Source organism: Schistocerca nitens, chromosome 2 (assembly GCF_023898315.1).
Source record: "Schistocerca nitens isolate TAMUIC-IGC-003100 chromosome 2, iqSchNite1.1, whole genome shotgun sequence".
NCBI classification, from domain to species: Eukaryota; Metazoa; Arthropoda; class Insecta; order Orthoptera; family Acrididae; genus Schistocerca; species Schistocerca nitens.
In genome coordinates, this window is record NC_064615.1 from 674,867,670 (window position 1) to 674,892,622 (window position 24,953).

Sequence of the window (24,953 nt, forward strand, 5' to 3'; positions counted from 1 at the left end):
TCAACAAAAGCAAAACAAGGATAATGGAATGTAGTCGAATTAAGTCGGGTGATGTTGAGGGTATTAGATTAGGAAATGAGACACTTAAAGTAGTAAAGGAGTTTTGCTATTTGGGGAGTAAAATAACTGATGATGGTCGAAGTAGAGAGGATATAAAATGTAGACTGGCAATGGCAAGGAAAGCGTTTCTGAAGAAGAGAAATTTGTTAACATCGAGTATAGATTTAAGTGTCAGGAAGTCGTTTCTGAAAGTATTTGTATGGAGTGTAGCCATGTATGGAAGTGAAACATGGACGATAAATAGTTTGGACAAGAAGAGAATAGAAGCTTTCGAAATGTGGTGATACAGAAGGATGCTGAAAATTAGATGGGTAGATCACATAACTAATGAGGAGGTACTGAACAGGATTGGGGAGAAGAGGAGTTTGTGGCACAACTTGACCAGAAGAAGGGATCGGTTGGTAGGACACGTTCTGAGGCATCAAGGGATCACCAATTTAGTATTGGAGGGCAGCGTGGAGGGTAAAAATCGTAGGGGGAGACCAAGAGATGCATACACTAAGCAGATTCAGAAGGATGTAGGTTGCAGTAGGTACTGGGAGATGAAGAAGCTTGCACAGGATAGAGTAGCATGGAGAGCTGCATCAAACCAGTCTCAGGACTGAAGACCACAACAACAACAACGCTAGATTATAGTTAAAAGAGGGGATAACGCAGCAGCAAATTCAGTATAAAATCTGATAGGAATTCCAATAGACCCTAGAGGTTTGTTTAGTTTTAATGATTCCATTTGTTTCTCAACACCACTGATACTAACACGTACTTCACTCATCTTTTCAATGGTACGAGGATTAAACTGGGGAGAGTCTCTTGGATTTTCCTTTGTAAAAGGACATTTAAAAACGGAGTTCAGCATTTCTGTTTTTGCTTTCCTACCCTCAATTTCAGTTCCTGTCTCATCTGTGAGTGACTGGACGCTAACTTTGGTGTCACTAAAAGCCTTTACATACGAGCAGAATTTCTTCCAATTTTGTGAAATATCATTGGACAAAATTGTGCTACGAACGCGTTTCATTCGGCATCTCACTATCTATAGTCATATGCTTTGTTTTATACTTATTATGCAATTATCTCGGATTCTTTAGAAGTTTCTTCATAGTGACTGTGTACCATGGAGATTCTCTCTTATTATGAACTGCCCTATTGGGTACATATCTATCCAGTGCATGGACAACTGTTCTTTTAAAATTGACCAGTAGCTCCTCTAAATGCTCCTGTCCTGAGCTAAAAGTTTCAGTTTCTTCATTGAGATACGACACTACTGCTTATTTATCTAGTTTATTGAACGTATACATTTTTCTACTTGGTTAAGTTGCTCTTTGCACTCGATAATCATTGTTGTCACTAACATGTCGTGGCGATTACAGTATGATTGGGGAACTTAAGTACAAGCGAACTTAGTTTATCGCTAGAGATGTCTTTTACGTCTGGAGGTGAGTCTGATGGTCGATAGAAGGATCCAACTGCAATTTAATACCTAATTTTGCATGCAACTTCAATTTCTATCTCGGAAGATTTGAGTGACTTATGTACTGCGACAAATACACCACCTCTATTTCCCAATAGCTCGTCCTCTCGATATACACTAAGATTTTTCCAAAAAATCTCCCCTTTTCAGATTCAAGTTTTAACCAGCTTTCTCAGTCTAATATTATGTGAAGTTAACTGCTCTTTAGGAGCGCTTCAAACTCTGGGACTTTATTGCGAATGCGTCAACAGTTAACTATTAGAATTTTAATACTCTCCCTTATGGTGGGCATTCCTTTGGATCTTACTCTAATACTTTTGACTCTCCTACAGCTGTTCTTATCTGGATTGGATGGAGAGTAGCCTAATATAATCCTCCACAAGCAGTCAGTTACCAGGTTAGCAACTTTTAATGCTTGGTGCTTATCTGACCCATTTAGAAGGACCTTACAAGTCCCAAGTCCAGGATGTCACTACGCAGCTTGTCACAGAATCTTCGAAGTCTCTGGTTCAGTCGTTCGAGTCGACTCAGAACCAGGGGCCACGATAATTTCTGGTGACAATGCTGCAAATTTTAAGCTTCTTTCAAACTCTGTGATCGAGGCTGGTCTTCTCAACCATCTCCGCCAGTCGCTGGAAAACGACTCAAGTATGATCTCGGAACCCAGAGGACAGGCCTCGTTTGTTCCAACGTGCGCCACGATCTCCAGTTGACTGCACCATGTTCCCTCAATGACTGCCGGAATAGCCTCTTCAGTATGTTGAATGAGGCCACCAGGCGTACACATTAAGTACACCATACATGCATTTACTTTTTCTTGACGCTAGACAAGGCAGGTTTCCAATTGGTAAAGTTCCAGTTTCAGTAAATGACAGCACATCGAACCTCTTGATTAGGGGGATGAGTAAAAACTTTACTTTAGAATTTATAGATATTCAGGAACCAGGAACCACTTAGAGAACTGAGGTTAGGCCGGAGTTGCTATTTATATTAAGAAGTAATAAAAAATACATCCCCGTATTTTGCAATGATTAGCATTTTAAAGATTGCACTGCAGAAGTAGAATTAATGCGAAGTCCCTAATAATAGTCACGGTACATTTGGTTCCATCTGACGATTTTGAGTTATTTATGAAATAGTTTCACTTACTATTAAAGTTTTAAACCTCTGAACAGAATGACATAATCTAATTTTAAATTGGCATTTAAATTTAAATGTTCAGAGCAAATCTATTATACAGCTGTATTCTTTTCTTCCTTATTTTATCCTTCCTCTCCCACCTCCCCTTCCCGGCCCATATGGGCAGCACTGTAGACAGTCAACGGTAAATTCAACCTACTTGTCAGCCAAGTGACATGTTAAGCTAACTAGACTATATAAAACACTAATATAAAGATGAGATATTCAGAGGTGAATTGAAATTTTTAAAGATGAAATTAAAGGACGTTTTTATGTATTAGACTCAGGGATATCTTCGGTTTTAATTTGAAACAGAAATGACGAAAATGTAGAACAAAAAGCACAAGGACACATAAAAAAAATTTAAAACTCGGTGTACTATACTGATCTTTAAAAGAAGAACTTCACTGCCATTGAAACTGAGAGGACCTACTCTGGGAAAGATCGTCTGTTGTTGAAGGAGAGAAGGTAGGGCATTGACCAGCGTAAGAGTGTGGGGTTGTAAAGATGGAGGACAGATGTGTAGTATCAATGGAGTAGGAACAGATGTTGGGAGACGAGAATGGAGGATTTGTTAGAGGTATCGATAAGGCCATAATTCGAAGGGGAAGAAATAATCGGGAAAGAATGGAGAAATGGAAGAGTTAAAATGGGTGGGGTGGATTTATAGTTGGTAGGATGGGTAAATGTCCGTGCGGATTCATGATCTGCGGAGGGAGACAGTAAAAATTTTTGAGAGAGGATGTGAGGATGTGGAGGTGTAAGGCTTCATATATCTGGATGTGTCCTACCAACACATGCTTTGTCTCAGTCAGTCTATGCGTAGCTGACGTATTGACCATGAATGGCTTCAGGTAGGTTCCTATGTTCGACAGATTCTACTTCTTGAAGGTGTTACTGCGTTCGTCTTTTTCGAAGAGCTCTTCTTATGGTGAAAAAAAAATGTTTGTCAACATTGTTGTTGTTGTTGAAGACTGGTTTCATGCAGCGCTCCACGCTAGTCTAACTTATGCAAGACTTTGCATGTCTGTATAATACGGCACCCCACAGCGATTTGAACTTGGGCGCTGCATTCGAGGTCAGTCTCCATAGCTCCTTCCATTGAAGGAGCCGGGATGGCCGCTGTGGCCGAGCGGTTCTAGGCGGTTCAGTCCAAAACCGCACTGCTGCTACGGTCGCAGGTTCGAATCCTGCATTGGGCATGGATGTGTGTGGTGTCCTTAGGTTCGTTAGGTTTAAGTAGTTCTAAGTCTATGGGACTGATAGCCTCAGATGTTAAGTCCCATAGTGCTTAGAGGCATTTGAGTCATATTTTTCTTTTGAAGGAGCCGGATTCTGTTTTCGGTATATCCAACAAGGTATTTCGTTGTTAGGAGGAGAGGAACAACTGGCTCACAACCTTGTGAGGACAACTGAGAAGCTACTGGAGTGATGAGTAATGGATCCTAGATTCGGAAACGCGAAAACGGCAGGCACTGTGGTGTGCTGACCCCATGCCCCTCCGTACTACCCCCAAATGACGCCATAGAAAAGAAGATGATACGGTGGTCGTTCATCAACTCGCCGTCCCCAGGCCTTGATCACAGAGAACAGGTGGCAGAAAAAAATACTGTGGTATAGCCTTGGTCTCTCTCTGCAGTTTATATCCTCACACTCTTCTCGCCATTACCGAATTACGAGGCCGTGCTGACAAGTAACGCATCCGAATTTTTTAATGTGAAAATTCATAAACCTTCTTAAATAAAAACAAACGTTATTAACATTCTCCATCTTTATTCTTCATGTCTATATATTTGCAAGTCTCTGCCGCTAGAAAGCTCCGAATTGTGATGTGTAACATGACGGTGTATAACGTAACTATGTCGGAGCGTGAGAAAAAAGAGTGCTGTAATCGATTCGATCGTTGAGTTCAATCTCATGATTCATCTTCCATACAGTCTCGACTTGGTTCCATCCAATTTTCATCCGTTTCCAGAGCTTAAAGAACGCCTTCGAAAACCACTTTGATAGTTATGAAGCGGTGCGAGCAGAGGTCAGGTTGTGGCTCTGTCAACAAAATCAGACATTTTACAGTGACGGGACCAATAAATTGGTCTCTCGTTGGGAAAAATGTGGTTCGTCACCAGGGTGACTACGTTCTGAAATAAGTATGTGGACATGGAATGTAAAGATGTAGAATGTTAATAGCGTTTGATTTAATTAAAAAGCTTTAAGAGCTTTCACCTAAAAAAGTCGGAGGTATTACTTTTCAGCACTCCGTCGTAATTGTTCCTTGATACCTCATGATGTATCCTATCAAAGTATGTCTTCTTTTAGTCAAGCTGTGCGATAAATTTCTTCTCTCCCCGATTTCGTTCAGTGTCGCTTCATGAATTATCCTATATACGCGCAAACCAATTTGATCTTCAGCATTCTTCTATTGAATCACACTTCCAAAAAGTCAGTTAATATCTTGTTTCACTTCCGGACAAAGAAGATAGGAAAAGAGTTTATAATACATTTATATTGTACCTTAATATATTTCTTTTTTTTCAGAAAATATAACGTTCTACATATGTTCCTAATTGCTATTTTAATCTATAACCTTCGAAATAACGTTTGTGTACTCTAAAAGTAATAGCTTCTGCGCTCAGTACCGTTAGCAAACTGTCTGATTCTGCTTTCCTTTAGTGTCTGCTGTGCTACTATTACCTGGACAGTGACCACTTCCTTTTTTTGCGGTGGGTGGGGGGTGGAGGGGCGGGGGGGGGGGGAGGGGGGGGAGGGGGGAGCGGAGAAAATGAAAGTAAACAATGGGCATATAGCAACAACGTTAATGTGTCTGATACTGGTGGCACTAATACACTGAGGAGACAAAAATCATGTAATACCTCCTAAAATCGTTTCTGACCTCTTTTTGTCCTCTGTAGTGCAGCTAATCGCCATGGTATGGAATCAACAAGTCGTTGGAAGACCCCGCCGAAATATTGTTGCCTATAATTGCGAAAGTGTTGCCGGTGCAGGATTTTGCTGCTGTCACTGATGCAAGGCGTGACTGAGATGATAATCGCGCGGCGACGTCGGAATTTATCAGGTCGGGAGCAGGAAATACGCGTGCGCGGGAAGACCCTCGTAGTTGGAGGAAACCGGCGCTCCTAGTGTCCCCTGCTCGAAGCAGCAGAGAGGCCTTCCACGTGTGCCCTGTGGGCAATGACTGTGCTGCCGGACGCTCCTGTGGTTAAAAGCTGAATTAAATCCCAGCAGTGTGCTGCGTCGCATGAATCGGAATTTCTGGTTTTCCCTGTTTTGATTTAATGACAGTCGGTGCTGGATTCCAGGTGGCGCTTAGGTGAAAACCTGCATCCCTGTTGACAAGATTGTCCGCCGTACAACTGCCATCTCCTGATGATGTAGAGCAGTTCCCTCGATGAAATATTGTGCGATTTACACAATGAGATTCGTCGGAAAACCCGAGAAGTGTATTTGCAACGCATCCGTCGGGAAAGCATGAAAAGTCACATGTCTAGAATTTTCTTCAAAACAATCGCGAACAGCTGTAACTCGGTGACATGGCGCGTTGTCATGGGAAAATGAGGTCCATGAATGGCTGCAAATGGTCTCCAAGTAGCCGAACATAACCGTTTCCACCTAATGATCGGTTCCCTTGGACCAGAGGACCCAGTCCATTCCATGTAAACACAGCCCACATCATTGCGCAGCCACCACCGGCGGGCACAGTACCTTGTTGACAACTTGGGTCCATTGCTTTGTGGAGCTTGCGCCACACTCGGACCATACCATCAGCTCGTACCAACTGAAATCAGGACTCATTTGACCAGGCCACCAGTTTTCCAGTCGTCTAGAATCCAACCGATATGGTCACGAGCCCAGGAGAGGCAACTGCAGGGGATGTCGAGCTGTTCGGAAAGGCACTCACGCCGGTCGACCGCTGCCACAGGCCACCAAAGCCAAATTTCATCACAGGGTCACAACAGATACATTCGTCGTATGTCCCACATTGATTTCTGCCGCTATTTCCCGCAGTCCAAATGGTTCAAATGGCTCTGAGCACTATGGGACTTAACTTCTGAGGTCATCAGTCCCTAGAACCTAGAACTACTTAAACCTAACTAACCTAAGGACATCACACACATCCGTGCCCGAGGCAGGATTCGAACCTGCGACCGTAGCGGTCTCGCGCTTCCAGACTGTAGCGCCTAGAACCGCTCGGCCACCCCGGCCGGCCACTGCGGAGTGGTGTATGTCTGTTAGCACTGACACCCCTACGCAATCGTTGTTGCTCTCGGCCGTCACGAGTTGGCCGTCGACCACTGCGTTGTCCGCGGTCAGAGGTAATGCCTGAATTTTGATATTCTCAGCACACTCTTGATACTGTGAATCGCAGAATACTGAATTCTCTAACGATTTCCGAAACGGAATGTCGCTTGCGTCTAGATCCAACTATCATTCTGCGTTCAAAGTCCCGTCGTGCGGCTATAATTACGCCGGAAACCGTTTCACATGAAACACCTGAGTACAAATGACAGCTCCCCCAATGCACTGCCCGTTTATACCTTGTATATGCGATATTACCTCCATCTGTGTACGTGCATGTCGTTATCCGATGACTTTCGTCACTTCAGCGTACATGGCAATATCGAAGTCTGTGTCAACCGGTTTGTAGCTGCCCAATGATAAGTGGTGGTGTTGTGCAGGATGCGGAGGAGCCGCGCGGTATGGTCGCTGCTCGTGGTGGCGGCGCTGGTGTGCGGCTGGACGCTGCTGTCCATCAACGACGTCTACAACAACAGCCTGTCTGATGCCCCCGTTCACAACGCCTGGGAAGACAGCGACGAGCCTGACGCAGACCTGGATGGCACCCTGGCCAACTGGCGCGGCCTCACCGACGAACAGGTGTGTTATATGGCGACCGCTGCCTTCTCTGAGGTGTTCTACATCGACTTACATACGCCGCTGGCCACAGAGTACCAAATAATGGGATGCATCCTGTGCCACTGTTAAGGCGGGAACACACTAGGCCATCAAAGGCCAACGGACGACAACCAACCACTTTGTTGGCCGAGATCTGCTTAGTGCGTGTGGGCAGCAAATCGGAATGAACGGAGCAGTTGGCCTTGGTTGTGGTTCAGACTGCCAGCACTAACATCAAAGCGTTGGCGGTGGGTTGGCCTTGGGTTCCCTCTCCTAGTATGGACGTCGGGTGAAATGATCGTAGTTCAGTGCCAATTTGCTGTGTCTGTTGAACGTGTGTGTGTGTGTGTGTGTGTGTGTGTGTGTGTGTGTGTGTGCGTGCGTGTTTGTGTGTTTACTGCGTTTAAAAATGTTGGTCTGTGGAGTGGAATGTGGATTCAGCGCTAAGCTGATAGATTCTTATCGTCAAGGTGAATGTTTATGGGATCCTATGAACTGCTACTAAAAAAACAAACTGAATAGGTTAGACGGTTGGTGGGAAATAAGCGAGCTGTTAGAAAGTAATGTTCACAGTGTGAAAAAGAAAATGAAGCCTGTACTGACATCTGTTTCTTTCATTCGGAAAAATTATCAAATAGCCCATATTACATTTCGTCTTTGTCAGACATTAATTTTGTCCCGCCACACTTTGCACTATTTTTTAAAGGAAATGTTGTCCACCATCGCCGTTTCTTCTTCTTCTTTTCCTGTTAATCAGCTACTTATAATACGAACAGCCTTGCCGCAGTGGTAACACCGGTTCCTGTCAGATCACCGAAGTTAAGCGCTGTCGGGCTGGGGTAGCACTTTGATAGGTGACGATCCGGTCTGCCGAGCGCTGTTGGTAAGCGGGGTGCACTCAGCCCTTGTGAGGCAAACTGAGGAGCTACTTGATTGAGAAATAGCTTCTCCGGTCTCGTAAACTGACATACGGCCAAGAGAGCAGTGTGCTGACCACATGCCCCTCCATATCCGCATCCAGTGATGCCTGTGGGCTGAGGATGACACAGCGGCCGGTCGGTACCGTTGGGCCTCCCAAGGCCTGTTCGGACGGAGAGAGAGAGTTACTTACAATAAAATAAATGCCACAAATGTGACAACTGCTAAATCCTCTTCCGTCCTCATAATATTGACGGGTAAAATTGCAGTTAAAATGCTTCTTTATGCCATTAGCAAAATGGGAACAACCTCGACAAGTCATCAGAGCCAACTGCAATTCCAAATGGCCGTTTCCCTTGGCCCCAATCCCTTGGTTTGGTGAGGATGCGAGGCCAAAAGCCAGAGGATTGACGACCAACGGTCTGCCGAAGCCGTTGGCAGTCGTTAGGGGGATTCCGCTGGCCTGTTGTGTACGGGGCTTTAGTCATTCACTTTCCTGCCCCTGAAACAAATGGAGCAAGGGAAACATGATTCCCTATATGCTTCTATACGAGCCCTAATCTTTATTATTTTGTTCCTGTTGTTATTATCCTGGACGGAAGCTGGCAAAAGTACAATACTCGCTCTCGCGTCGTGTATCAAAGTATGGTTCACTGAACTTCCTCAATAACGTTTTGCGAAAATATCATCTTATTCCTTCCAATGACTCCCATCTAAGCCCACGCGCAGTTTCAGCAACACCCTCAAACTAATTAAAACAACTGATATAAAATCTGTCAGCACACCTCTAAATTACCTCGATGTCTTACTTTAATCCAACTTGGTGGTAATGCTTGACTGCAACGGAGAACCAATGGAGCGTTTACATTACAGCGCGATTGCTTTTCCCCAGCACTAGCGAAGTGCTGCGGCATCTGCCTCTCCCTTAGTGCTTTAGTAGTTATTAGGACCTATGCATATATCCGAAAGCAAAAGACGAGATTAGTTGCAATTTCAGCGTGGAACGGCGTTTGTGGATTCAAAACCATAAATTGATAACCTGATGTCATCCCTAAAGTGAAAATTGGATTATTCAGTAGAAATAACAATATAATGAGCGAGTTGGCACAATAGTTGGTACACAATACTCACATTCTAGAGGACGACGGTTTAAATTTATATCAGGCCATCCACATTCGTAGGTTTACCGTGATTTCCATAATTCTTTCAAGACAGATGCAGGGGTGGTTCCTTTGAAAGGGCACAGCCGATTTCTGTCCCCATCCTTGAAACATTCCAGCGTTTGCTTAGTCTCTAATGATGTCGATGTCGATGGGACATTGAACCGTAATCTACCTTCCGTCACAACAAAATATCAAGTGAATTTAGCAGGATAGTTCTGTGCCATCCATGAAGTAATGCGATGGCCACAGATTTGACAATATATTATGCGTTATTGCTAAGTTACACTTATACTACCAGCAGTAAAAATAATTTCCACGGCTATGTGCTGCTTGATAGGGGCGATACAGAATACAGCCAGTGTCTCAAAGACGCGGCCGCCGAGGGCCAAAATACCGAAAGCATAAGCCAAGCAGTTTTATTACCATCCCAGTAAATAGCTTTAGCGGCTACAGCGTTGTTGTTCATTATAATCAGATGAACATACTGCAAACTAAACATCATAAACCGATAATACCACAGTTACTTTCGTATCCCTGGTTTAAGAATGTTCACCAGGCGTGATTAACATTTTTTGGAACCTCTCCAGTGGTTACACTGGTCAACTGGTTCAAATGGCTCTGAGCACTATGGGACTTAACATATAAGGTCATCAGTTCCCCTAGAAGTTAGAACTACTTAAACCTAACTAACCTAAGGACATCACACACATCGATGCCCGAGGCAGGATTCGAACCTGCGACCGTAGCGGTCGCGCGGTTCCAGACTGTAGCGCCTAGAACCGCTCGGCCACCCCGGCTGGAGGTTACACTAATAACAAAGAGTAGTAATCACGTCCTTTGATCATCATGATTGTGGAAAAGTTTTTCTTAAGAATATTGCCATTAGTACCATCCCCAAAACACAGATAAACAAATGAGAAATTGAAAATGAAATGAGCGAATGACATAGATGGCCGGGAGGCCCCATCCGGGGAAGTTTGGCAAATCTTATTTCAGTCGACGCCACATCGGGCGACTTGCGTGCCGGTGATGAGGATGAAATGATGATGAGGACAACACAAACCCAGTCCCCGAACGGAGAAAATCCCCAACCCGGCCGGGAATCAAACCCGGGCCCGCTTGAACGTGAGGCGAGCACGTTACCACCTAGCTAAGCAGGCGGACAATGCAATATTAACAACACAACATTGATTTCGGAACTAGAAGATTTACAGAGAACTACGAATAACAGTAAGTTATAAATCAAGGAAGTCTGTTGTACAATGGAACCATATGCAGCGACCAAAAACAGCTGTGAAGAAAATGAAACCAGCGAACGTGTGCAACCGAAGTTCGATTCCAGCCTCTGCTAACATGAAAGGAAAAGTAACTGTTATCAGAATGTGGAACAAGGAACAGGTAACTCTGACAATAATGTCCAGAAAAAGTCATCCTTAAGCAACACTGTCACTCCGTCTGTACATACTGCAAGAAAAGAGTCTTCTATTCCTAATGATTCCAGTATAAGCGGTGCTGATACTTTCCCCCCCAAAAAATAGTGCCTAGATTGAAGAAAATGGAAATTTGTGGTAAGTTCCTATGGGACCAAACTGCTGAGGTCATCGGTCCCTAGGCTTACACACTACTTAATCTAACTTAAACTAACTTACGCTAAGTACAACACACACACCCATGCCCGAGGGAGGACTCGGACCTCCGATGCAGAGGAGCCGCTCAAACCGTGACAAGTCGCCCTAGACCCTCGGCCACCCAGCGCTGCCTTACATTGAAGAACTTTGCAACTTGCAGCACACTTAAAAGGAAAAAAAAGCGCGCGAAATAATAATAGGTTCCCTAAGCAAAGCGTGCTGCTGAATTTCTATGCAGTGCCTCACAATTGCTGCGTAGTTATTAATTTACTCCCTGATGGTTTCATATGACCAATGCCTCTAGGCTATCACAATAGTTACATCAGAATTACCGAGGTGTAACGTCACGGCATAAATGGGCAGACAGTTCTAAAATTTTCATGGACTGTTCATATGCCGCCGAGTCATATTGGCAAACTATCACTATTTTATTTTCAAAATGGTCGTTGTTAGCCAGATTATAGCATATATGTGAATCAGAGTGCAATGCCTATTGATTCAAATAAGTAGTGGTCATTCTATTACAGAACAGTGAAAGTAGGACTGCAGCGACTGATAACTTAATTACATGTAACAAGGAGAACTTGCGTAGTATCTCATTTCAGTTTCGTAGCGGACGGTAATATTTATTATTCAGTTATGGTTCAAATGGCTCTGAGCACTATGGGACTCAACTGCTGAGGTCTTTAGACCGCTAGAACTTAGAACTAGTTAAACCTAACTAACCTAAGGACATCACAAACATCCATGCCCGAGGCAGGATTCGAACCTGCGACCGTAGCGGTCTTGCGGTTCCAGACTGCAGCGCCTTTAACCGCACGGCCACTTCGGCCGGCTATGCAGTTATCTGCAGAATTAATTTAGTTACCACAGCAATGGACACTATTATCGTTTTTGTCTCATTAACCGCTCATTAATTCAGGACTGTGTTTGCTACATTAGAGTATCTAGATTGCTACCAAATACAAGAGACGTCGTTTTTAAACTGATCTTGGGGTGTACTTTGCAAACAGCACTGCATGATTTAACAGCAATGTGGGTAGTGTTTAACACGTCACATAATTTGTATTTCTCCTTTCTCCATGCCGAATCGCATGTTTCACGACGTTGGCATGATATTCTAGATTTGGGATGTTACTGGAAGTGGATGGTCGGATGTCCTTCCTACTGCCGCCCGTCCACCACCTCACCCTTGTCGGGACAGAAAGTGTGTACCCTATCTATACGCACCTAGTCTTATCCCACGTGAAAGTGAGAAAGCGTTTTCAAAACGTTTGTGAATCGTATAACTTAGATGTGACATGGATACCAGAACATTATTCACGTAGTCGGACGTAGGAAACCATCTCCCAAAGCCTCACCCAGGCTGACCAGCACACCGGCCAACGTTAATCCACTGGACAGATTCTATCCGGGGCCTCGCTGAACCACGGTAGCGGTATGCTTGCATATGGAGCTATCGGATTGGGTACATCACATAATATGTATTAGCCTTCAAGGGGAAGAGGTATAGCTGGAACTAACTTTGTCACTTGACTGGTTACAGCAGCGCTCCGATTAAAGTAGTACGCGTTGTTACGTCGCAGTGCAGGCAGGGAAGGTAAGTGCGGAAAATGTCTAGTGGCAGGCGCGATGGCTTTCGGTGATTAAATTTGTTGACGGTGAGAAAGATGTGAGATTAATCGTACCGGCGGTGGCGACGATGGAACGTGCAGCCAAAATTTTAAAGTTGAGCAAGATAGCGGTTTGCAAATTACGGAATAAGGGGCACGAAGCCGAGTAGAATGTGATTCAGATTTCTCCCGAAAAGGAGGAGGAACAACTTGCTCACAATAAATATTCCATTGACGATATGGATAAATGTATTATCAGGTAGCAATTTCTACGCTATTACGAACAATTTTAAAAAATACCAACTTCGAGAAAATCGCACAGCTTTTGCCACACGAAACTGGGCTTCAAGGCTAAGAGGGAAACTTTTAGAAAAATTGTTCTGTCTATGGGATTTCGTTTTAAAAGAAGCCAAAATAATCGTCTTGTTATGGACGAACGGGAGGACGTAGTTGCAAAAAGGGCATACTACATAAAGTTTTTACGGAAGAATGAAGCACCGGTATCAACGCTGTCAGTTGTTCACCTAGATGAAATACTGATTCACAAACATTACACAGTAAATAAATTTTGGCAGAGAGACAGTGTGCGAGAAGTATAGTCGGAGAAAATTCCCGACCAGCGTGTAATTGTTGTGCACGCAGACGGTGACCTGGGTTTTGTTAAGGATTTAATTCTCATATATGACTCAAAAACCAAAACGTCGGATTACCACTCAGAAATAGTGCATGAAGCCTTTTCTTTATTTACTTCAGGAGAATCACATTTCATGTTCCTAAGAAATAGGATACATAAATGTTTAAATAATTTTTTTAATTCAAAAATAAACTAATTGGCTACAACCGTATTATCCTTCTCAGCAGGCTGTTTGTAAACTACTATACCCGATTTATTACACTGGCAAACGCACTCGTCTGCTATCATTTACTGGTGAGAAAACATTCAGTAACTGACGATGGGAGAGATGATATCAACTGTTTCAAGCTATCTACGAGTATATGGAAGGGGCTAATAAAAAAGTTAGTACGATGATTAAAGTCATGAGTCAAAGAATTAGAAATAAAGTAAATGCAATTAACTGAATGAAAATAATAAATAAAGTCATTTTAATGAAGAATTAAAAATAAAAATTGCGTCACCACTAAATGTTTACCCCCTACACTAAACCATTGCTTGGAACAACATTACTAATTGTAATGTTCTAGAGTATCACTCGAAATACTTTTTGTTGATTACTCGAAATGTCTTTACCTATTCGGAATATTCCTACCCATTGTTAAGTTTCCAAAATGTTTGATTACAGTAATGTTCAGCCAACGATCACTTCGCATTTATTTTCACCGTGGGTGACGTGGTAGGAGTAATAAAACAGTCTCGCAAAGTTTTTAAACATCTCCTCTTGAACAATCTCGTCTCTCTGTTAAATAAGAAACACTACGAGTGCGCTGATAATTTCACTTCAGAGTTCACTAAATAGGAACAGCAGATTTACGTAATCTATGGGAACGCTAGGTTATTCTCGCGTTGACGATAAATATCGGTCAGTATTCGATAATGAACTTGAATTATGCAAGCATAGAAAGGCAAGGCACAGAAAACTATACAACTGTAAATAACAACAGTAACTATGACGACAGCGGCAAAAATGATTATTATCGTCCGCGATGATTTCGTCCGCTTATGGCAGCGAAGTGTACTGTGGTGTCCCTCATCAGTCAGCTCTCCCCCCCCCCCCCCCCTCCGCCTTCCAACTCTTTTTCAACCGGATGCTCCCGGTTTAATCTTAATCCGCAAGTCGATTCTCGAGAAAACGGTTGGTGCAGTCCGAAGATTGCTTCTGGTCCAAGACGCTCCGGTGTCTTCTACCGGTGCTATAGGCTCTGCCTCCACATTGAAGAGTGATGATGTGGTGCGCGGAGGCGACGTACCCTCTTCGATACACGCAGGCTTGTGTCGTCTACTGGCACGAGTGATAACTTAGTACGGTCCTGAATATGGCGAAACGGTGGCAGGATGCACGGTATCATCCGAACCACACGTGTGTCGCTTGTCCTAAGTTTTATGCTATGCACAAACACCTGCCAGTCTCCGTGTCTGACAGGAGTCCATACTGAATGGGCCTCAATCTGAGACTGAGTTGCAGTGCATGCCGGGTGCATAGATCCAGAACTGTTAGCCGTGTACCATTTGTCCGGTGAACACCGGATGTCCTCCTTCAGTATCTTCTCAACCCGAGTAGAACAAGTGGCAATGCTTCTGGCCAGGCGCGGCTCATGGTTTCTATACTGGGGAAGGCTGCGGCATTTATCAATCGGAGCCAATATAGACCTCTGGTTACACTACAGGTTAATCTGACACAAACAACTAAGAATTCTGGGGGAGGGGGGTGGGCAGATCACACTCTACCCGTAATTTTACGTACTGTGTCTTCTATAATCAGGTATTAAATATCATTAGAAGCTAACTTAGAGTTAAAATCTTTGGTTAGTGTTTTTATACGTCATCCTTACATTTTCTGACACTTTGCAGCAAATCATATGAAAAGACGCGTTTCGGAGAGATCTTTAATGCGATGAATGTTAACTTTGCGGCTGCTTAATATTTTTGGTGTTTTCAGTTCTAAATTTAATGCGTTTATTGTAGTTTACCTCCAAAGCTCGAAAGTAAATGTTTTTCGTTGGAATTATGTTTTTTCACCTTTGCGTGAAAATTCTTTAAGTCAGTGATACCAGTTTCAGTCCAGGCACTATCAGTACTATTTGTACGAAGACAGGTGAAACAGAAAAATGCATTTTTCACTTCACAACCACACAACCACTCAGCTGCATCGTATATTGCTCTATTAAAACTGCGTTTGTATCCTTGCCTAGATTTTCACTGTTTCTGTTCTTGACTGATCGTTAGATCGGGTCTGGGTGCACCAAGTTCTTTCACTTGCATCCTATGGCTGTGTTCCAAGTTTTTACCTCATAAATTGCACACTGAATTCATATTGCGCTGGTTTCACACTCGCGGAATGTCGCAGATATTCACAAGCAAGTAAAACTAACTAAAATCTTGCAAAATACACTCCGAAAAAGAAACTTACTAATATCACACGGTATCAACAAAAGCAGTCAGCATCAGCAAGCAAGGAAAGTAAAGTAACGGCACAAGTTGTCCTCTAATTACTTATGAAACTCTCGTTAGATGGCAGTACTGTTATGTTACGGTAGTATAGTGCACTCTGGCGGGATATTTGCAAAATATTTTAAATGTGGATAAAATAGCCAATGGTAGAAACAAAACAACTATGTAAAACAATATCAAAACAATAATACTAAAAGTCGATTAATGACGCATCGAAGCGTAGTAGAGATGTGCAGAGACAGAGATTGGATAGCGAAGTTTCGGCCACTCTACATTCCTTTATTACATACATAGTGGAACGTGAAAAACGTGTGGTGGTTGGTATGACACCCTTAGGCTGCAAGCTCTGAGCCTTCGGGTCGCCCATAAAGAGCAGTACTATGTAGAAGCCACGCCCCCAAACCGCTACTACATGCAGCTTACTGAAGTTCTAAGGCGCAGCCTAAACACTACTAACCGTTCGGAAAACATCTATCGATACAAACAGTTCCAAAAACGTTGACCGTCGTTATTTTAATCGGAATGGGATATGTGCGAAATTCGTCCTGATAATTTAAATTATGTAATATGTTCTTGCGAAATTTACTGTAACATATATTTTGGGGCGGCTCCGCCTCAGAGCCTTTAATTACGAGCCGCGCCTGCTTCTGACCATGATGCTGAACCGCATAATACGCCCGTTTTGAGTGTACGGTGAAATCGCTTTACTATTCCATTATTTGCTCGGTGGTTGCTTGTAGTGCGGAGGTGGCTACAACCGCACAGTGGGTGAAGTTCATTGGAGATGTAGCTTTCAATTTGTTTCCCATGATCTGTAGTTATGTCTCGCGGTACACCAAGCCTGGGGAACCAGACGTGCGATTCAGGGAGTATATCTTGTATCGCGGCGACCTCTGCCCACCTGGTCAAATGATCCATGATCGTAGTAAATAACGTTGTCTGGCATAGTATGGTAGTGGTCCTACGATGTTCAAGTGTATGTGCGTCGGGAAGTGTGCAACAAGCACGACGATATGCTGCCGATCCTGTTACGCTGGCATGTGAGGCATGTTTGTGCCCATGCGCGATTGTTTTCTGCGCTCCCGACCGCACGACTTTAGCGGAGACTTAACTTAGCTGTCGCTCGGACTCCTGTGTGTACTAAATTCAGCGTGTCCAAAACTTCTCGACCTCTCTGATATGTAATGTTGCTGCTTCCCTCTTGCTACGTCACAGGAAATACCATCCGACACATCCTGGGCTGGTACACACCTGAGCTGCATCGCTCATCGCCGCTCTTGTATGAGACTGCGTTGTTTTAACTCTGTATCTGTCCAACGAGTAGAGTTTACAGTGCCACAGTTGTGAGACAGGCAATCTGTAACCAGGTTGTCTTTTCCAACTACGTGATGCACATCGCTTGAGATATGTGCAATGCAGTCGACCTGCTTGAACTGACGTGGTGAGCTGGGATCAGTGTCGCGCTGAAAAATGGCTACCAGCGACTTGTGATCAGTAAAAATTGCGAAATGAGTCCCTACAGTGGATGAGCGGAAATGTCTAATTGTTAAATAAACAGCGACTCGCTATCAATTTTGCTTCATTTTTGCTATTGTCGAATCAGTTTCTTTTTTTTTTTTTTTAAAAAAAAAGGCATGTGGCAGCTACTTGTCGTCGATTTTGTTGCAGTGCCGCTCCCATTGTTGTTTGGCTTGCATCTGCCATAAGTGCCAAGGCGGCGTCCAGTCGAAGGTTTCGCAGCATTGTTACCTGTGCTAGATATTTCCTGGGGTCCTGGAGAGTTGTTTCGGTACTCGGAATCCACGGTGCCTTACGAATACCTGCAGGGTTCTTGCCGGTGAGTTGCGCTGTGAGCGGCTCTTGGACAGCAGCTAGGTGAAGCAGGTGCCGTCCATGATAGTTCAGAGTGCCTAAGTATCTACCAAGTGCCTTATAAGTTTCGGAAGAGGCTTCTGTCGTTCTGCTTCGACCCTCTCTGGTGACAATCCTGCACTCCTGCTGTGGAGATAAAGTATAACAGGAATTTAGCTTTACGTTTTCCTAATACACACTCTGCTAAATAAAGAATTATGTCATATTCTTGAAGGCTGCTGAAAAGCTACCGTAGGTGTGCTTTTGCTGTTGTACTGTATCGGAAAATACGAGAATGTCGTCCACGTAACAAAAAACAAACGGTAATTATCTAAGCACTTCGTGCGTGAACCGTTGTCAAGTACGTGCGGCTTCCTGAGATCGGATGGCATAAACTGATACTCGTACAAGCCGAATGGTGGGGTCACTGCTGTTTTCTTAATATCAGCTGGCGCTATGGGAATTTGTGAATATGCTTTGGTGCAATGTATCACACTGAATATTTATGCGTTACTGATGGTGTTGTTAAAATCAGTTACGTTAGGTATGGGATAGCGGTTTGGAGTTGTGCGTCTGTTAAGCACTCTATAATCTCCATCTGTCTCCAGGAATTATTCTTTTTATGAACCACGTTGATCGGGAAGGCCCATCGACTATCCGACCTGGTCACGATACCCACTTTCAGCTGCTGATCGAACTCTACTCGTTCTACAAGTAGCTTCTCCGGATGGAGACGCCACAGGCGGAAATGAGACGGGCTTAGCTCGTGTCGAATGGATGTGACGTTGAGCATTGTGTCAGTGTTTCGTGGCGGTACAGAAGGGTTTAGTGAATGCTTGAAAATTTAGGAGTACATTATGAAAAGATGACTCCTCAGATGACGCCATGAAGCTTTAAGACTCCCGGGGATCTTCATGCGTGAATCACACGTGTGCGCCTCGCGTTGTTGCGGGTACAGAAACGAATCAATACTCCGGCACGGATGACGCGATGGAGACGCCGGACACCTTCGTGTTGAACGTAACGGGCATGTCGAACTGTTTTTGCTCAAGCGCGGAACTCACGGCAGAGGTTATCCGTTGTGTGGATGTGTGGGTACTGGTACTATTCGATGGCTGACCTTGTTGGGCATAATCCGATAATGACGTAAAATGTCCGCTCCGATTACTTGATCAGACACGTCTGCGATCAGAAAAGTCCATGTCGGGTGGAAGTTTGAAACGAGGTGTAGCGCTAAAAGTTCTTCACTGTTGGTAGCGGTCCTGAAACCGTTGGCCACAGTAAGTTTATGTTGCGTCGTCGTCAGTATGTCACCGACACATCTTGTTCAGACACTAACTTCCGAAACCGTATCGATAAGACACTTGCCATCTGATAATCAATTGATGTGACTCGTTGATTGCTGCTAACGTGGCGTTTGCATGTATCTTCTTCTTCCCATTCGGGTCTGGGCTGTTGTCCTGCTGCTGATGGACATTAGCGCCTTCTACCGCTCGCGTTTGAAATTTGGGTAATTAAAGGATTGAGGTCATTGACGTGCTGAGTTGCCGAAACGCCTATGATACCAGCACCACCGTTCCAGCGAGTCTTGTTCCGTGACAATCTTCCTATTTTTCAAACTGCGATCTTGTAGTCGCTGTTGGTGTGTGGCTTCCTGCATATTTAGTTTTGCCACTTGTGTTGCTAGCTGGTCCTTGGTGGGTTCACCCGATGCGTGCTGTTGGTCAGAAGTATTCGTACACGCTACTGGACCAGCGACCTGCCTTGTCTGTTCCTGTGTCTTTGTCTTGACTCCTGCTGAATTTTGCACACGAGGAAACCTCACAGCTGTATTATATGGTATCTGCCTTCTTTGCGAAGTGTTGCAGTAGTACGTCTTTTTGTGCCACAATGATGGCTTGAGTGGTGGTTTATAGTTTATGAAGCCACAATATACGTAAAGAGTGTTGAGGCAGAAGTTTCGGACGTGCTTGTGTACGTAAAGTTTTGAGCAGTTGTGACGAAGATACATCGCCCATGTTTCCATCTGCGAAAATCTTTTGTAATGGCCGTTCTGGTGACAGTGTGTAGCGCCGTACGAGATTTTCCTTTAGCGCAGCATAACTTTACTGTGACAATATTTCTTCACTTTCCTCAATCACTTCTGAATCCAAATGATAAACCACAATATTAAATCCATCCATGTTAGCGAACAGCCGACGCTGCTGAAATATGCGTTCGATTTGCGTAAACCAAAGCTGATGCCACGTCGACTGGAACGTTGACGCTTAACATTTCCATTCGCGCGTACATATTCACTTCTTGTGTATTTACATTTGTTGTGTCGTTTCGCGGCTAATTAGCAGTTTTCGAGTGGTAGTCCAGTGTCGAGCAGTAAGCTTTGATCCGTCCCGATTTTCGTTTTCAGTGCTTGCGTTAACGGGTACATTGTTTCCGACGATACGTTTCCCTGTTGTCCTTTGCTTCTTTGCCTTTAAGTGGTTACCACTATGGGAACGCTAGCTTTATCTCGCGTTCACAATAAATATAGTTCAGTATTCGATAATGAACTTTACTGTGCAAGAATAGGAAGACAAAACACAGAAAACTTAACGGCTGTAAAAAACATAAGAAACCATGCCGACAGTGACAGAGATGATTATTATCGTCAGCGATAATTTTGTCCACTTATCACGGCGAAGTATGCTGTGGTGTCGCCACAAATCCACTCGTTAGATATGTGATACTCGGAAACCGATATTTTATTGAATAAAGAAAATATATTCAGACCTAGCATTAAACACGACAGGCGTACAGTAAACAGAAAATACGATTTATAAGGAGCTTTTCGATTTTATTGGCAAAGCGTCAGCAGCAATTATATTGTGATCGATGCGAGATTACATGAACAACTCTATGATCAGAACTGTACAGGTGCTCAGTGAATGAGGTGATGTTACACTGGCTGACTGCTCCGCATGACGTTAGTGGTGGTGCACCTAATCTAGTGCTGAGGACGTAAATAAAGATAGTGTGGAGGCGTCTCCACATTTTATGAGCAACAACTCTCGTTAAGCTCTACCAATTTCATCCTGCTGTGCAAGCAGCATCCTCTACGCACACACGTGCCAATAGGACGGGTTGACCTCGTGTCGTATGGATGTGACGCTGGATATTGTGTTTCCGTCAAGAACAAGCAGAAAATGGAATAAAAAAACTGGTAACATTTGGAAGGAAGTATCTGTAAACTCTCTCAATCTAATATCCGAAGTACTTGTCTCATTTCACGAAGAGTGCATGAATGCTGCTGAAGATGGTGAGTTATACTAAAGTTCTTGGGTAAAGCAAAAAATATACAACAAAGCTGAGCTGCAATATTAAAAAAATTACAATGTGAATCGCATTATGAACTGAACGTAAGGACGTATTCCTTTTCAAATAATGTTGCGTTTTTCTTTCTACACATTAGAGAATGCAATGTGATGTAAACCGACATTTATATTCACCATCACTGTTAATGATTTATTCTCCATTGTCATTTAATGATTATTTTTGTGTGCTAAATGCAATGTATGTATTGTTGTTATGAATAATTACATGTAAGATTACACCTACGAAAGCAAAGTTTGGCTATAACCCTGAGTTATGTACCGTTACTGGCAATTTCACTTGAACTATTAACGTTATCGTCCATCTTTCTGGGAACTACAGGTTGACTGTAAAAGGACATCACAGAACTTCTACGGGCTGACACATGAATAATGAAAGATCTGCATATCAACTCTGTAATGACGCAAACATCGCTAATTTATGATAAACTGTAAGTAAAACCACCACGACACCTTTAAAATGAAGTACTGGTATAAAATAAAATTACACACTCGCCAAAGAAACTGGTACAGGCATACATATTCAAATACAGAGATGTGTAAACAGGCAGAATACGGCACTGCGGTCGGCAACGCCTCTATAAGGCAACAAGTGTCTGGCGCAGTTGTTAGATCGATACTGCTGCTACAATGGCAGGTTGTCAAGATTTAAGAGTTTGAATGTGGTCATACAGGCGTTGCACGAACGACAGGACACAGCATCTTCGAGGTAGTAATGAAGTGGGATTTTCCCGTAACACCATTACATGGGTGTACCATGAATATCAGAAATCTGGTAAAACAAACATTCTCCGACATCGCTGCGGCCGGAAAAAGATGCTGCAAGAATGGGACCAACGATGACTGAAGAGTATCGTTCAACGTCACAGATATGCAACACTTCCGCAAATTGCTGCAGATTTCAATGCTGGGCCATCAACAAGTATCAGCGTGCGAATCATTCAACGAAACATCATCGATATGCGCTTTCAGAGCCGAAGGTCCATTCGTGTACCCATGATCACTGCACGACACAAAGCTTTACGCCTCATCTGGGCCCGTAAAATCCAACATTGGACTCTCGACTACTGGAAACATGTCGCTTAGTCGGACGAGTCTCTTTTCAAATTTTATCGAGTGGATGGACGTGTACGGGTACTGAGATAACCTCATGAATCCACGGACTCTGCATGTCAGCAGGGGACTGTTCAAGTTGATGGAGGCTATGTAATGGTGTGGGACGTGTGTAGTTGGAGTGATATGGGACCTCTGATACGTCTAGATACGACTCTGACAGGTGACACATACGTAAGCATCCTGTCTGATCACCTGCATCCATTCATCTCCATTGTGCATTCCGACGGACTTGGGCAGTTCCAGCAGGACAATGCTACACCCGATACGGCCAGATCTGCTACAGCATAGCTGCAGGAACACTCTTCTGAATTTAATCACTTCCGCTGACCACCAAACCTCCAGACATGAACATTATTGAGCATATCTGGAGTGCCTTGGAACGTGCTGTTCAGAAGAGATATCCACCCCTTCGTACTCTTACGGCTTTATGGACAGCTCTGCAGGATTCATGGTGTCAATTCCCTTCGGCGCTACTTCAGACATTACTCGAGCCCATGCGACGCCGTGTTGAGGCACTTCTGGCTGCTCGCGGGCCCCTACACGATATTAGGCAGGTGTACCAATTTCTTTGGGTCTTCAGTGTGTCTGTCATACTCACTGCTAGGGCACTAAGGGAGAGAGGAATTCATAGCTCTTTGTTCCCTCTGATTTACGGAATCCCACTGTAAAGTAATGGCTGAATTCGTTTTCGATTTCAGACTCAACGTAGACCAAATTTTTGTCTGTTCTGTGACAGAACTACAAATAGCCATACCGAAAATTATTTAAGATACCTTAGGATATTTCTCCTTTGTAAGTCATCTCACTACTTCCAGTACCCCATAAGGAAAGGGCAAAAAACTTTTGGTACTGCACATATGATATTGCCTTTTATGCGTCTACTGATAATTTTTGGTTTTGGTAAATACAGACATGCAGTTACATGAAGAATTTATTAACTGAGTTGCCCCAATTCCATACCACTTGAGTATGATGCAGGACACCACATAAACATAGAATGTATAGGAGTCCAAAGTGTGTAATATCTATCTAATTCATGCCGACTTAGGCACGCTCATGTTGTGGATATTTTACATTTTATGGAAGATTATCGTAGTGAGCTGTAACAGATTTATATCAGAACAGTACACATTTCAAAATCTTTTCTCTATTAGTCTTTGTAAACCAATAGTAAAGATAAGACAGAAATTAACCATCAGCTATATATACTCTCCAACATTATAACAATCTGACAGTGCTCACGTAATTTATCAGTTATCTGCCGTGTTCAGAGAAAAAATGTCGAGCTACGGTTGACAAGCATTTTAGTATGGAAAGGATTTTTATTTGATTTTTATTTGATTTTGAGGATCCGGCACCTGGTTTCATTCTCCTCTTTCTCTCTCTTCATCATCAATAACATAAACATGACACTGAACACTCTAATCTCTCCTCATAATCAGCTACACTGAACAGATACAGTGGTTTCGTAAATTGCTTTGACAAATACCGGGATGGTTCTTTGGAAAGGGATGCGGTCTAAATCCTTCCCCATCCTTCCCGAGTAAGAACCTGTCGTTGACAGAACGTTAAACCCTAAGCTTCCTTCGTCTTTCATGAACAGACATACTACGTTCATTTCGTGAAGGAAAGGTGCAACTGTACTCCAAGGAAGAAAACGTTTTGTATTCAGCGACTGAACTACCTCGTGATCAGTTACGCCATGCGACTTTACTATTGTCACAGGATCGAAGTCTACTTCCGTTACCTTTATTTTTCTGACTATTATTAATACTTATTCTGCTAACGCTAATGCTGTATCCATATTACTAACAGTACTTACTTACGCCTAACACTCATTTTGTCTGCATTTGAGATCATTTATTATTGTAATAATCATACAGGAAATGAGTTAAACTTACACACGGAAGTCATTAGCGTCTGCTATCAAAATCGACCGTCACAAAATTTACAAAAAAGAGTTAAAATTGTCAGTTTAAATTACAGATTTTTACTATTAGGTAAAACAAGAATATCCTTCAAAATCGGCAGTGTGTTCGTGCTACAAACCTTTGAGGTCTTGGCTGTGCAGCAGAATGGTCCATGTCTTGCACGCATTGAATTCATAATCGGCCGTGTGAAGGAACGAGCAACAGTCTTCTTCATGTTAGCATTTTTGTCAGGAATCTTGTGTTAGAATACGCAACGGTGTGACCATATCAGCAGGAAAAAGAATTACAAATGAAATGACATAATTTCAGGGAGTTTACAGATATCATGCAGATATGGTTTTATGTATATAGATTGACTCAGCGAGTAAAAATTTGTACGAAAATCGGGAATCGAACCCAAGTCTTTTGCTTACTAGGCAGGTATGTTTTTTACTTTTTTTAATGCTCTGACCATTTTTTTATTAAAGAAAAAAAAAAGAAAAATTGGATGGTTCCGGGGGCAAAATGGGCAGGTGTCATTTTACGAGGTCTGACCACGTTATCTCATATGGAAGGAGTAAAATGCCACAGGAGAGTATTCATTTATTTATTGCCAAAAAAATAAATCCGCGTTTCCCATA

General features: G+C 43.3%; 1 protein-coding gene across 1 annotated transcript in view; it reads left to right on the plus strand.

Annotated features, from left to right (window-relative positions):
• The window catches only part of LOC126234548 (alpha-(1,3)-fucosyltransferase 7-like), a 362,065-nt gene that overhangs the window by 253,415 nt on the left and 83,697 nt on the right, over positions 1 to 24,953 (plus strand). The window contains exon 2 of the mRNA XM_049943245.1: positions 7,402 to 7,600. Coding sequence (XP_049799202.1) covers positions 7,403 to 7,600 — 198 coding nt within the window. The 5' untranslated portion in view covers position 7,402. The remainder of the gene's footprint in view (positions 1 to 7,401; positions 7,601 to 24,953) is intronic.